The sequence below is a fragment of the Globicephala melas genome, chromosome 6, assembly GCF_963455315.2.
Source record: "Globicephala melas chromosome 6, mGloMel1.2, whole genome shotgun sequence".
In the NCBI taxonomy this organism is placed as follows: domain Eukaryota; kingdom Metazoa; phylum Chordata; class Mammalia; order Artiodactyla; family Delphinidae; genus Globicephala; species Globicephala melas.
The window spans coordinates 13365807-13379558 of record NC_083319.1 but is presented as its reverse complement, the minus strand read 5'-3'; the positions used below and the strand labels follow the sequence as shown (position 1 = coordinate 13379558).

Sequence of the window (13752 nt, the reverse complement as noted above, 5' to 3'; positions counted from 1 at the left end):
CTGGCTCCAAATCTTGAAGCACGCAGTGGGGGTACTCGGCAAACCCTTCAGCCCCTCGGCCTCTCCTTGAGCTAGATACTAGGTCACCCTGCCCCCAAGGTGGTTGCCCCTGCTGGGGTACAACGGTTCCAGGCAAAGGGCTCCATCCCGAGGGCCTGTGACAGTCACCTGCGAAAGGAAAGACACACAGGTTAGGGGTCCAGGGTACTACCAGGAGCTGCGCTAGCCGGTCATTCCCCAGAGGACCGGACGCCTGCTCGCAGAGCCTTAGTTTCCCCCATCTGTACTACCCGGGCTGAGAACATCGACCTCGCGGGTGGAGGAAGGCGCGTTGGCAATCCAGGACCGGGAGGGGGGCGTGGACTCCTCCAGGTGGGTGGCGGTGTGTGACCTTGTTACTGTAAGAGTTGAGGAGGCTGCTGCCGCGGAGGCCCTCCGAGGGTCCCCGCCCCTCTGCAGCCCCGCCCCCTCAGCCCCCGGGGGCTTCCCCGCCCCCGCGCCCGGGGGGCTCGGGCGTCCACGGTAGCGGCCGGCGCGGCTCGGCTCGGCGTCGCCATGGCAACAGCGGCTTAGGGGGCGGGGGCGACGTGGCTGGCTGGCTGGCTGGCTGGCGGCGCGGGGTGGGCTGGGCCGCGCTGCGCGGGCCGGGCCGTCGGCGCTCGGTCGGCGGGCGGGCGGCGCGGGCCGCGAGGTGCAGGGGCCAGCCCGAGCCCGCGCCCGCCCTCGGCCGCACGGCCGCCCGAGCCAGGGCGCGGGTTCCGTGCGGGTCCCGGGCCCGCCGCCGCCGCGCTAACCCCGCCTCCCTTCCCCCCTCTTGTCGCCCCGCGCGCAGGGCTTCCTCAGCCGCCGCCTCAAGGGCTCCATCAAGCGCACCAAGAGCCAGCCCAAGCTGGACCGCAACCACAGCTTCCGCCACATCCTGCCGGGGTTCCGGAGCGCCGCCGCCGCCGCCGCCGCCTCCGCCTCCGCCGCGGACAATGAGAGGTGAGCCCGCCGTCGCCGCCGGCCCGGCCTCCGCGCGCCGCCGCCCCGGGATGCGCCCCGGAGGGCGCGGGGACAAAGCGAGAGCCGGACTGGGGCGCGCCGAAAGCGCGAGGGCGCCCCACGCCGCCCTCCGGCAACTTGTGGGGCCATCTCGGACGGGGGCGGGGCGCGACGGGAGGACCCTTCTCACTCCCCCGGGGGTGAGGACAGGGTGCCCGAGCCTCGGGGCGAGGCCGGGAGGGAAGTGCCCTCGCCGAGAAGTCCTGCCTCGCCTCGCCGAGGTGGGCATTGTTTCCCAGGCGGTACAGTGCCCGGAGCTGGGGACAGAAGTGGCGCCTCCACCCCAGGATCCATCCCCTGCCTCTGGAGCCCTTGAGTGTCCGATACAAAAGGCATTTCGGCTGGGTTTTGCGGAAACCCAGCGGTGACGAAAAGGGTGAACATCTGGAGGGGAGGAACAGGGGGCTGGGCCGCTTAGGGGGCACATCTGCTGTAAGTAGGGCGCGTGCTCCGCTGGGGGCTGGGGTGAGCAGAGCGGGCAGTGCCTGAGGCCAAGGAATAAGGGCCTCATCCTTTCCAGCCCTGGGCAGCTGCTTCCCTCCCTCACCTCTCCACTCCCAGGGGTGTCTCCTATTCCCTGTTTCCTTTTCCTGGGCAAGCCAGGAGCAGGTGTGGAAATTCCAAGGGGAGGTGGCTTGTGGGGCAGAGGAGGAGAGAGAGGAGGTGGCTCAGCCCGCCAGGAGTCACTGGCAAGGAGCCGGCTTCACCTCGCAAGGGCAAGCCCTCTTGTCCGCTTGCGGGGACACCCGGCAGACACAGCCTCTTGGGGCCCAGGTCCCCCCCTCCTTGAGCCGTGCCAGCCCCAGCACCTTTCTGCTTGGGCACAGCATGGTGGTGGATTCTGGTGCCAGTTAGAACGTGTTCCTGCTCAGCTAAGTGGGGGTGAAAGAAAGAACGGGCAGGCAGCAAGGAACCTTTTCGGCATTCAGCCCCAGCATCTCAGGCCCCTGGCATCTGCCTTCCTTCATAGGGCTGTGCCCCTGTGTATGATTGGTGAGTTGGCACTCCCTGTGAGGGAGGCACAGGTAGAATGAAAATCTCTCTCCCCTCCCCCTTGGTTCCAGCAGGCAGAGGAGTACAAGTTATAGCCCAACTCCTGCCCAAGGTTGAGTGACTGTTTAACTGACCCCTAGCATCTTCCCGAAGAGTACTCTTTCCACTCTCCAGGAGAATTACTAGACCTTTAATTTTCATCAGCCCGGAGCTGCTCTCTCTAATGCATCCTCCCCGCTGCCTGCAGCTGGTTTGCTGCCCCAGCTGCCAAGCCCAGCCCGAGGCAGGACCCTCAGCCTTTTTCTGATGGCCGTGGTGCCCCAGGGGACCAGGCGTGCCCTGGCAGGAAGATTTAGCCAGGCCAGAGCTCAGCGCTGGGTGCAGCCACTGCGTCTTTGAAAATCTCGGTTCCCATCTTTGTTATTGTCTGGGCGGCAGGCCACCCGGTTTGCTGCCTTCCTTCCTCCGCCCGGCCCCTTCCTCTGGCATTCTTCCCCAGGAACATGCCCTTCTCTGCGCTTTCCTTGGTGGGGGTCAGGACCCTCTGCACCCGCATTCAGGGCCTCGTGTACGTACCCAGTTTTGTGTGCATGTGTGGGTGTCTGGGGAACAGGAGAGACGGCAGGCGGTCCGGCCTCTGAGTGTGCCTGCCCTCCTGGGAGCAGACAGCATGCATGCCATGTTTACCTCCCTCCAGCCGGAAGCCTGCACGGAGATGCCGGCGAGCGCTCGGCTGGCAGCCCTGGCCGGAGGTCAGGGCCCGGCTGAGATGACCTGGAGCAGGTCCTGCCCAGCTTGGCCTCAGGTCAGCTTTGCCACATGCCGGAGGGGCACGGATGGGGTTGGGTAGGGAGTAAGACTACAAGTCTGTTTCTAGAAGCGGTGGTAAATGGTAGCGGTTGGAGCAGAACGTCACTGACAGTGGTGTGGAATTGTCTTATTAATTTTCGATAAACAAAATCTGGCTTGGTGGCTTCTCTGGCCCAGGAAGGGAGCCCAGACTTCCCACGGACAGGCAGAGAGACTGAGTTTGAAGCCCTCCTGTCCAGCCTTGGAGCGGCAGCGGGCTTTACTCGGACTGGGGTCTCCTGGTGTGCTGCTTCGCCGACAAGTAGATTTAGCGGCTGCTGGTGGGATGGCTGGGCAGGTGTTTCTCTGGGGCAGTCCCTGGATTCGCCCTGTTTGGAGCTGAGTGAGTCAAGCCAACTCTGGCGACCCCCACCCCCACCCCCAAGCTCACGGTCAACGCTGGGTGAGTGGAGAGGCGCCTCCCCCCGCTCTGCCGTGGGGTGGTGGTGCTGCTGAAGGCTGGGAAGACAGAACGGCTGCCTTTGGCTTGGCTCGTGGGACCCCGCTGGGCTGCCGTGCCTCTCCCTGGGAAGGGGGCAAGTGCAGAGACAGCGGCCTCACTGAGGAGATGGGCACGGGAAGGGGGCTGGGGGCCTCTAGGGTGGCAGATGTGAGCCCCCGTGGCCGCCTCATGGGGAGAAGGAGCACAGGGAACTCGGGGGCGGCCACTTGGGTTCTGACTCTGGATGAATCTGTCTGCTTTATGGCTGCTGAAGCGGCTTTGTTGCATGCTCTCTGTGCTGGGGACGTTATTTTCTTTTTGCGCTGGGATTCTCTCATCTGGGAGCTTTTTTTTTTTTTTTTGTGCCGGGATTCTCTCCTCTGGATTCTCTCATCCAGTTAGCTCCGTTCTGGGATCTTTCAGCTCCTTGGGAAAGGAGTCTGCCCCAGGTGTGGAGACGCTGAAGTTGGCTGATGCGGGGAGAGGGCTGATGCCTGGTTGTGAGGCTGGGGTCAAGCCAGCCAGGGCTTGGTGGGCACAACTGGGCTCTGGGGTCCCCGAGGGCCACAGGACAGGTTGAGCCTTTGTACTTACTTCCCTGAAAACAGCCTGGGGGAGGTTCCCAGTCGGTCTCCAAGATCGCTGGACCCCTCAACGCTCATTTCTCCTTTGGAGGTTTTGGAAATAAGCACCAAGAACAGGTAATCATTTCCCGTGGATAACAGAAATGAATGCCGCTCGGAGGCTTTCCAGGTGAAAGGTGTGCTGGCAAAAGCACTTCTGTTCTGCAGGCTGGAAATGTTCCTGCTTCATTTACAAGACGGCATTAATGTTGGTAAAAGCGATCTCGGATGTGGTGCTTCTGCCTTCCCAGAAGATAATTTCCAAGTCACTCATTTATTTATTAATGTTGCTGAGTACCTAGGAGGGTCAGCTGGCAATACTGTGCTTTCCTCATTTTTTTTTCTCGCTGATACTGTATCTGGGTGACTCTGGCCCTCCACACAGGCGGGCAGCCCAGGTGCAGTTACCCAAGGCTGATATGTGTGGAGTGAGAGATTGATTTCCCTTACAGGGAGTATGTGTGTTGCCTGGAGTTCCCACACCTGAAAGTTACTAATGGTAGGATTCCAGGCAGTGTAAGACTAGGGAGGGAGATAATTTGGAAGTGGAGGGAGGGGGCTTTCACCGGGGGCTCACCCGGCCCTGAGTAGGCAGGAATCAATTCTCCCCCTTTGGGTGAGGCATTCCTTGGTGGGAGGAGAGGAAGCTTGATGAGGAACAGGAAAAAATGGAAGACAGAATCTGTTTTCTGTTGACAGTAGGTGCAGGAAGGGCTGGGCACCCAGGCCTGGGTTTTCTCCGCTCTCTCCCTCCCCTGCTGTAGACAGGGAGAGCCTGGTCCTTCTCTGCCTTCCCTTGGGTGATGTTGAGATGATTGGGCATCTTAGTCTCTGCGAATAATGGGAAGTATGTGATCTTTGGATTTGAAGCCAGGCATTCCTGGGGCAAGTCACTTAACCTTTCTGAGCCTCAGTTTGCACATTGGCAAAATGGGTCTGATGATAATAGTGTCGTTGGAAATGATATTAATATATTCAGCATGTGTTTAATAGAAAATGTCTGTCCTGTTCAGTACTGTTTCCTTAGCAACTCACACTGGGTCTTACACGTTTCTTAAATGTTTCTAAAATTTTATTAAATAAGTTATAACACGCGAGAGCGGTTAGACAGGTGTGTTTTAGGTTTTCAGTAAGTGGTAGTTAATATTGGTGGCGAACAGGCCCCTCATCTTGGTAAGCCCCAGTTTTCTCATCTGCAGTGTGGGAATAATAACACGCAATCATGCGGTGTTATTCTGAGTTCGAGAAATAATACTCGATGTTGCTGTCCCTCGTAAGGTGAAAGGGGCTGCACAGAGGATCATTACTACTTTGAACGCAAGAAATAGCCCAGTGGAATGACCCTGGTTCTTGTCTACACCTGGGAAAGCAAACCTCTACTATATGTGTTTTAAAAATTGATTTGTAAAGTTTACTGTTCCATCTGATGTTCAGGCCTTACTTGTTTTTAGTAATTTAGGCATTTAGGTTATGTCTAGTTTTTCTTTATTAAAAATGGTGCTGGTATTTAATCCTTGAGTATGCATCATTTATCTACATCTGTGATTGATTTCATGAGGTAAAGTCTTAGAATTACTAGGTCGAAAAATATGAAGAGTTTCAGGTTTTTGATAAAAATGCCTCCCATGGAGAGCCTGTAGTAATTTACACCCCCCCAGTGATTTTTGAGGGTGCTCACCTGTTTCCTTAGACCTTTAACAACATTGGGTGTCGTCATTAACACAGTCTTCGTCATTTGTATAGGCAGAAAAATGGCATTTCTTTGTTGTTTGCATTTCTTGCTTGTTAGTGATTGAACGCTGTTTTCCTGAGTTTAAGGGCCAGTAGTGCTGCTGCTTTTGAGTCTTGTCTGTTCGTGTCCTTTGCCTTCTGAACGTTCTGGCAAGTCCCTTGCAGGAGTCTTAGTTGCCCTGTTTGGCCTTCCTCAGCTCTGAGAGGCCTCATGTAGGTGGATCTTTGTTAAATGGGTCTCTGTCTTCCAAGCGGTATGGCCGGGAATTCATTAATTACCTGCAAGGAATGCTTCCCAACTCCCCCCTCCCCTGCTCTCCTCTCCATAAGGGAATCAGATTTAATTCTTAATCCGATAATTATCATAAGGAGGCCTGGCGTTTACACAGCACCTTGAAAGGTCTTTCACCATGCAGAATAGGTAGGTGGTGAAGGGACTGTTAGACTCAGGGAAACTGAGGCACATGGTCAAAGGCGTGGTGGTGGGACCCTTACAGAAGCCAGGCCTCATGACCACGTCCCGACCCAGCTGCAGCATTGTACTTGGATCCCCATGGGCACCTTTGGGGCAGGGCTGACTGGAGCCCCACTAACGAGCACATGATTCTGAGCCTCATCTCCAGAGGGAGGGGAAAGCCACAGAACATGACCCAGACTTGGAGAAGAACCAATTTATTTTTGCTTTCTCATTTTTATCGCCCTCCTTTTAGATCTGCAGCTCCCTCGTGTATCTTCCAGAGATCTGAGCTGGGCAATATTTTTAGGAACGGTGGAAATTAGCTAGTGAGAATGTGATCAGCCCCAGCCTGGGGTTTTAAAAGCTAGAGAAGCCTTTTTTTGTACAAGTGTCTGTAGGCATGTGTACCTCCACGAGTGCGTGGTTTTGTATGTCTTACAGGTACGCACCTGCCCTCGTGAAGGTGTGTGCGCGTCGTATATTAAGTGTCCTTGTGCATCTGAGGTGAATAATCGCATGTAAAGCGTTTGGAACAGGGCCTGGCGCTTCATGTAGGGCTGGACCACATGAAGTGGCTGTATTTGTAGGTCGAATATGGACATACGGTTCATTCTAAGCGCTCCATGAGTGCTGGCTACCGTTCTTACTGTGTCTGTTTTCTTATGTGTACGTGTCTACCGGCATGTGCGTGTGTGTTTACATACATCCTGTTTCGCCGTGTGCGTGGCATGTTCTGTGTGTGCGCTCTCACATGTGCGCATCTGTGTGCGTGTGTGCAGTTGCTGTCTGGGCGTGTGGCCACCGAGCTGGCCAGTTCTGTGAACAGACCGCCTGCCTTCTTGGGAAGAGCCTCCCAGGGCTCAGCATATCCCCGGGCCATCAGCACAGCCACCCTCTGAATGCCCTCGTGCCTGTAGGTGCCTGCAGAGTGCAGGCCTGGGTGCCAGGCCTGAGGGGTGCTGTGGGTGAGGCCTTGCGCATTCTCCCAGAGTAACCCTGCTTATTTCCAGGTTCCATGTCTGAGGATATGCAAATTGACTCTTTAATGGAATTCCTTTGCAAAATATTACTTGAACCAGAAAGTTAATTACCAGGCTCTAATTAATGGCTATTTGAGAGGGCCACAGAAGCGAGCTGGAGATCATAGGGAGACCGAAAAGGCAGGAAGGAAAACACCCAGCTCCCACGGCTGGCGTGTGACTCCTTCGCAGGTGTCAGGGCCCACTTAGCTCCTCCCCCCCCCACCCTCCTGGGTGCCTTGGTGCCGGCGAGTGGAAAAGCGCCCCTTGCTAATGCTGGGTCTCCTGGCCGACAGTCCATCTGCCTGCGCCTGCCTGCAAGGGGTGGCTTGGGCCGCATTCCCAGCCTGGGTGGGGCATGCAAGTGGCCGCGGAGAGCAAGCCCGGATTGGCGTGAGGCTGTACCACTCCTACCCCCACCCTCTGACGCCCCAGAGCAGCCGGGCGACATGCCTGAGGCCTGGGCTATGGACAGGACAGTCACCAGCCACTCTACAGTGAAACTAACCCCTTTGCTTCCCCTCTAGCGGCCCTCGGGCTGCTGCCTATGGGACCCCTCCTCCCAATTCCAGAGTTTGAGGCAGCTTCTCAGAGGACCAGCTCTCCACCAGGGGCGTGCTCTCCCTCATTATCACGGTGCTCAGTGTAGAGTCGCCTGTGATCCTGCCCACCCCCGTCAGAGGACAGGCTGAAAGCCCGGAGGAGATGACTGTGATGGGAATGATGCGGAAGTTGCCCCTCCCAGCTGGGGGCACCAGGAAGGGTGGCCTGTGTTACTGAGGGAACCTCCGTGCTCTGTGGGTGGGCACACAGCATCTCACACATCCTGGGGGGCACAGCCTGGGCGGCCCCCCAGGTCCTGCCTACAGGCCACAGCACAGGCCCCAGCGCGTGCACATGTAAGAACTTTCCTTGGCAACTGGAAGCCAGGTCCCTGTGGAAGCCACCAGTTGTGCACCAGAGGTCCCCTCTGAGCCAGGCGGGTGGTGCGGTGAGGACCCAGGGGAAGGAGAGGGAGACGGGATCCCGCCTGCAGGGTCCCTGGCAGCCTATCTGGGAATACTTTGTGCGTTCCTGGGGAAGGTAAGAGGTCACCCCAAGGTTGGAGGTCAAGCCTGATCCTGGGGGTGTGCCAAGAATAGGGCGTTCCCCAAATACCCCCACTCGCATCCGCTCAGGAAGCCTGCGTGCACCTGACCCCTGGGGTTGTCCCCTTGAAGGCCGCGGCTGATGGCGGCCTGGGGCGGGCTGCTGGGAGGCCTGAACACAGCACTTTGTGCTTTGGGGAGGCACTGGGGGTCTGCCTGGTGATTAACTGCCAGGAGGGGAGGGGCCCGAGGGCAGCCTCCAGGACGTCTTTGCATTCTCCCAAAGGCGCCTGAGCAGGGCTTTGTCGCCCCACCTCCTGCCGCTCCTCCTGCTGCCACTTGTACCTGGACTGCCACAGGCCAGGCTGGAGCGCAGGAACCTGCCTCCTGGGCCTGCTGCATTGCTAACTCGGAAGAGCCACAAGTCTGTCTCCCCGTCTCTCTGGGCGGGTTGGCGGGCCAGGAATTGGCCCAGATAGAAGGTTGGGTTTGCACTTTTCCCCACAGCAGGCGCTCTGAGGGGTGAGTTACTGCTTGTCACGGTGATCTGCTGCCTCCCTTTTCTGGTGGGCAGCCCCCATAGGGGAGCTGAGGGGCCCCGGCTGACTCTGGCCAGGGCCCAGTTAACCCCGGGACGGTCGCCTGCCTCGGCTAGCCCTCACCTTTCTTTTCTCCCAGCCCTTGTTTGCAGGGCCTGGTTGTAAAAGAGCACTTCGGATAGAAATACAGATGCCGCCGTGGTAGCACAGGCTCTAATTTGATGCGACATTGTCCTGGGGAGTTTTCATACTGAGGGCAGTGAGTTAGTGCAGCATCTCCCTGTGCCCACTGACTAAGGGGAAGTTAATTTCATGCTGTCTTGTTGACATTCGCAGTGGAAGCTTCCTGTTGCAGCTGCAGACTGTTAGCATGTGAAGGATGTGTGCGCCCAGCAATTACTGTTTCCTGGCTGGGGAGGAAATTGATTAATAGGTTGTTCACAGCCCCACCCCTCTACTCCTATTACCCTTCTTTCCCCCTTTCCATCTTCCCCAGATTTCATCAGGAAACTCAGTCCCAGAATTGGCTCTGATAAAACCCCACTCTTGTCTTGGAAGCTGAAGGCCTGGCCCCTGAGCAGGACTGACCAGCCCACCCCAGGCAGGACCCCTGATAAAATGTAGATTCTTGGGCCCCACCCTAGACCTTCAGAATTAGACTCTGGTGGAGTAATCATGTTTCCCCAAAGTGTGAGAACCACTGCCCAAAGTCTGTTCCTTTTGCAGAGGGCAGGATCGTGTCCCAGATGTATGCCCGCAGCTTGCCTAGGCACTGCTATGTTCTTATTGATTCCTCATAGTAAGAGGGTTTTTTGTTTCTCATTTCACAGATGTAGAAACTGAAACTCCAAGAGGGGAACATGACTGGCCCAAAGTCACACTCGGGGGAACCCCATGCCTAGGCGATCCATTCCCTGGTTGAGACCTAGAACCTTCCCATTAGCATGCCGTGCCCTTTCTTATTAAGGTTGTGATGTCTTTTGAACTAACCTTCCCCCTCCTACAGGAGTGCCAGGAGCACCCCCCGCCTGTGCTTGCCCAGGGCTCCCCGCTGTTAAAAGCACTTTCACACTGGTGCTCTAGATCTCCTAAGGGCGCCTGGAGCAATTAGGGCATTTATGACTATGGTCTGTGTTCTCCAGGCAAGATGGGGGAGGCTCAGAGAGGTGAAGGGGCAGAGTTGGAGTTGGGACTTGTCTCCTAGCTCCAGGTCCAGTGCTTGGCCCACCTGAGCCACTGAGGCCCATTCCTCTTGCCGACTTCCCAGTTACAGGTGGTTCAGAGAGGTGTAGTCACTCCTCTCTGGGGTCACCAGTATCAAGTGAGTGGCAGTAATGTGATTCAAGCCCAGGTCCACTGAGTCAAAGCCCATAGGACAGGACTAGCCAATGTTTCAGGCCTGGACCAGGTGCCCTTGGCCCCCACCTGGGAGTGGAGCTCTTTAAGCACAGCCTGGAGAGTCTCGGCTCAGGGATGAGAGTGGCTGGCTGTGCAGAGGCCCCTGGGAGAGGCCAGGTGGCCTAGGCTGTACCCCCAACGGAGGAGGCCAGATGCCCGCTGAGATTGGGAGAGAAAGATGGGGGAGGGTGGGGCAGGGGAAATCTGGGCCTGTGGGCCATGGAGCTGGAATTTGAACCCATGACTGCCTTCCAGCCCCATCCCCTGCTCTGCCAGCTGCCGGGAGGTCAGCAGGTGTGCTGGAGTCAGCCACCCGGAGCTCGACTGACTGCTTCTCTTTGAGCCTCAGTTTCTCCATCTCAACAAAGCAAAACAAAGACTAATATCTCAGTGCCCAGAACTCTGGGATTCCTGGAGGGGAGGTACCCAGCACAGGGTAGCGTCCTGTCTTTCCCGGCCTTTGCTGCACCGCCTTCAGGTCGTGAAGTCCCTGGAGGTGACGTGGGATGGAGCCATGGTAGCAGGTGGGACAGGATGCCTTTCGTCTCTGCACTCTTCATGGCGAGCTTCTCTGAGTGCTGCGATATCACCACCACCCACCAGCCCCTACCCTGCGTGGCCACCTTTGATGGGCCGGGCTCCTTTCCTGCATTTTCTCACGTCATCCTTACACCAGCGCTCTGAACGATATTACTCTCCTCACTTTTACAGAGAGGAAAATTGAGGCCCACAGAGACTGAGCCACTTGCCCAAGGTCACACGGCTCGTAGGTAGGATCCAAACCCAGGTGGACTGGCTTTATTATCTAAGGCCCTGCCATCAACCCCTATTCTCGTGGTCTCTGTTTTCCAGATGACCTGCTCAGTCAATAGTATCATCACTAACCTACCTGCCGTTTATGGAGCGTCTGCTGCGTGCCAAGCACTGTGCACTGTCTGTACGTCATCGCTAATCCTCTTGACTGCCCTTGTTTTATCCTCCCTCCATTTTACAGGTGCTGAAACTGGCCTCAGAGGGGTAAAATCACTTATCGGGGATTACCCTTGTGATGGATTGAGAATCTAGGTCTCTTTGGACTCAAAGCCAAGGCCCTCTCCAGTATGATAGTTAACATGGACAGATCCTGTTGGCCAGGCCTGCTCTCAGCCCTTCACAGAGAGGAACTCACTCCATCCTCACAACAGCCCGCGTGCTGCACTCTGTTGTTATCCCTGGTTTTCAACCAGGAAATGTGAATTGCACAGCTGGCATGGCAGAGGTGGGATTCGAGCTCAAGGAGCCTGGCTCCCAAGTCTGTGCTGTTAGCCACTGCTCAGTGCTGCCCTCTCCCTGTTTTACAGATGAGAAACGGAGGCTCCGACAGGTAAAAGCCACTTGTCCCTATCCGACAGTAGGTGGGTGGCATACACGGGATTTGCACCTAGATGTTTCCAGAGTGTTTTACTGTCTCCCACATGAAAGAACATGACAGCCACCAGAGGGGTTTGGGGGAGCGTCCCGGGGCCACCCCGAGCTCTGAAGGAGGCTACTGTGGGTGCCGAAGTCCTGAGGGGGTGTGGGGGTGTGTGGCAGTGGAGGCGGGCCTATCCTCCTGGTCTCAGTGGCTGGGGTCCCCAGGCTGTGAGGGTAGGGCCGGCTCGGGGCCTGCCCCCGCATTGGCAGTTACTCAGTGATTACAAGTGTCCTCCTCCTTGGGCCCCTACCTCTCTTGTTCTCCTGGCAGAGCTAATGAGCCGTGGCTGCATTTGGATCTGTTGACTTACGATCGTGGGTGAGGTGGGGTCGGTGGCAGAGGTCACGGGTGGGCTCACCAGCCTTCCTCCCCAGGTCAGCACGTCGAGGTCACGCGCATCACTGCCCAGGTGGATGAAGGGAAAGCAGTGATGATGGCGGGCAGGGCCTCCCAGTGCAGCCTTTGCTCCGCACGTGTGGGTAGACAGGTGAGTCTGGCGCCGACACCTCCGGCTAGACTGGCTGAGGGGGTTGCTGATCGTGCAGCCAGGTTCCCAGCCGACCCAGCCCTCTGTGGACCTGAGATGGTGCTGGGCACCTGCACAGTTGCCAGGCCTCGGGGAGGGGGTGGCGGCAGGGCCACGGGCGGCCCTTCTGACCGCCCTGCCAGCCTGCCCGAGGCGGTCGTGTCTCGCTGCCCTGCGCGCGTGAAGTTCACTCTTTTGATGATGGCTGTTTATGAGAGTAGTGAAAACCTGCACTGCGGGATTTCAGAGTCAAGGGGTGATGGACCTGGCAGGGGATTTTGTGAGCAATCTGTCCAGAGTTTATCAAACTCGGTTCCTGGTTCCTGGAGGTGAGACTAGATGTTCTCCTCTGCAGGTGGCATGGGCAGCCTCACTCTAGGCCCTGAGAGGTCCTGCAGTAAAGAAACCAGTTTCACCTTGTTTAATCCAGGGTTTCCTGTCCCCCCCCCCCCCCCCCCCCGAGAGCAGTAGTATTCCGCAGAGCATTCTTGGGTAAACGCTAATCTGAGTTGTTACCTCTCCTTAGAAGCGTACTTTTAAAGAGGGAACTTTGGAAGTATTCCATGCCTTTAGGGCCTACAGGAGCAAGCCTTGAATGATGGCATTGCTGGCCTAGCAGTAGCTTTGGGGGTATTTTCTTTTTTTGGAAAAGGCATCCCCAGGTTTTCAGAATCTTTCCTCAAAGCAGCTCCTAGCTCTTCTGTGTGTGGGATGGGGCCTGGCTCTGGTCAGAGCCCTCTGTGGGCCCAGAACGTGGGGGGTTTCTTCCGCCTTTCACGGGCTGGGTGGCTCCCTTCTTGTACTCAGCCGCTTGGGCTCTGGGCACCCCCTCCCCCCAGACTCCTGCAGAAGACAGCAGTTGGGCAGAGGCTGCCCACTGATTTGCATAATTGCACTGTTCCCTGAATAATTAATAAAGCTCTGTCCTTGCTGGGAGCAAAGTCTGCACCATCATGGATGGGTTTGCCGGAGCTCTTCCAGGGAGCCCGTGGTTCCGGGATTCGTCGGCCCTGCCTGGCATGGAGCCCCCCAGAGAGAGGACGGGCACTGGGGTGGAGGGGGTATGTCCATGCAGCACCTCAGCAGCACTGTGGGCGGGGCCGGGCGTGCCTGCCGCCTTCTTCCAGGATCCACAGATGGGGTCTGGACACACAGGGCATTTGGGATTCTGCAGGCTCCCGCTTCCTGTGGCCCCGCAAACTCTTCCACTCTGAAATATGGTCAACGCTTGTGGAGTCTTAGCCCCGCTTTCAGGTAGCCGGGACGAGGCCCTGCTGACCCAGAGGGTAAGGGCAGTCATGGTGAATTTTCAGGCAAGAGCAGGGAAGGGGGAGGCATTTATGCTTGAGGCCTTTCTTCTTCTTCAATTCCTCCAAGTTTCTTGGCTTGTTAAGGTCAGGGATAGCCTGGGAGTGACTCCTGTTTGAGGTTTCTAAGTCCCTTTTTACGTTGTTTCGTTGAAGTGAATTTTCTCTCTGGGCAAATGGATTTGTCTCCCTGTCATGCTAGAGAGGGAGCTTGAGGACTGGGTCTGCTCCTGACTTGTACTTGACATTGGGAAAGGTCCTATAGCCTTTCCAATGAGGGTTG

General features: G+C 57.1%; 1 protein-coding gene across 12 annotated transcripts in view; it reads left to right on the top strand.

The window, feature by feature from the left end:
* The window catches only part of DAB2IP (DAB2 interacting protein), a 194820-nt gene that overhangs the window by 111152 nt on the left and 69916 nt on the right, over window positions 1-13752 (top strand). For 11 of the 12 annotated variants that reach the window (XM_060300510.2, XM_060300513.1, XM_060300511.1 and 8 more), the window contains one exon: window positions 833-984. The exons of the other annotated variant lie outside the window; for it this stretch is intronic. In XM_060300510.2, the coding sequence (XP_060156493.1) occupies window positions 833-984 (152 nt within the window). The remainder of the gene's footprint in view (window positions 1-832; window positions 985-13752) is intronic. 12 annotated transcript variants of the gene reach the window in all.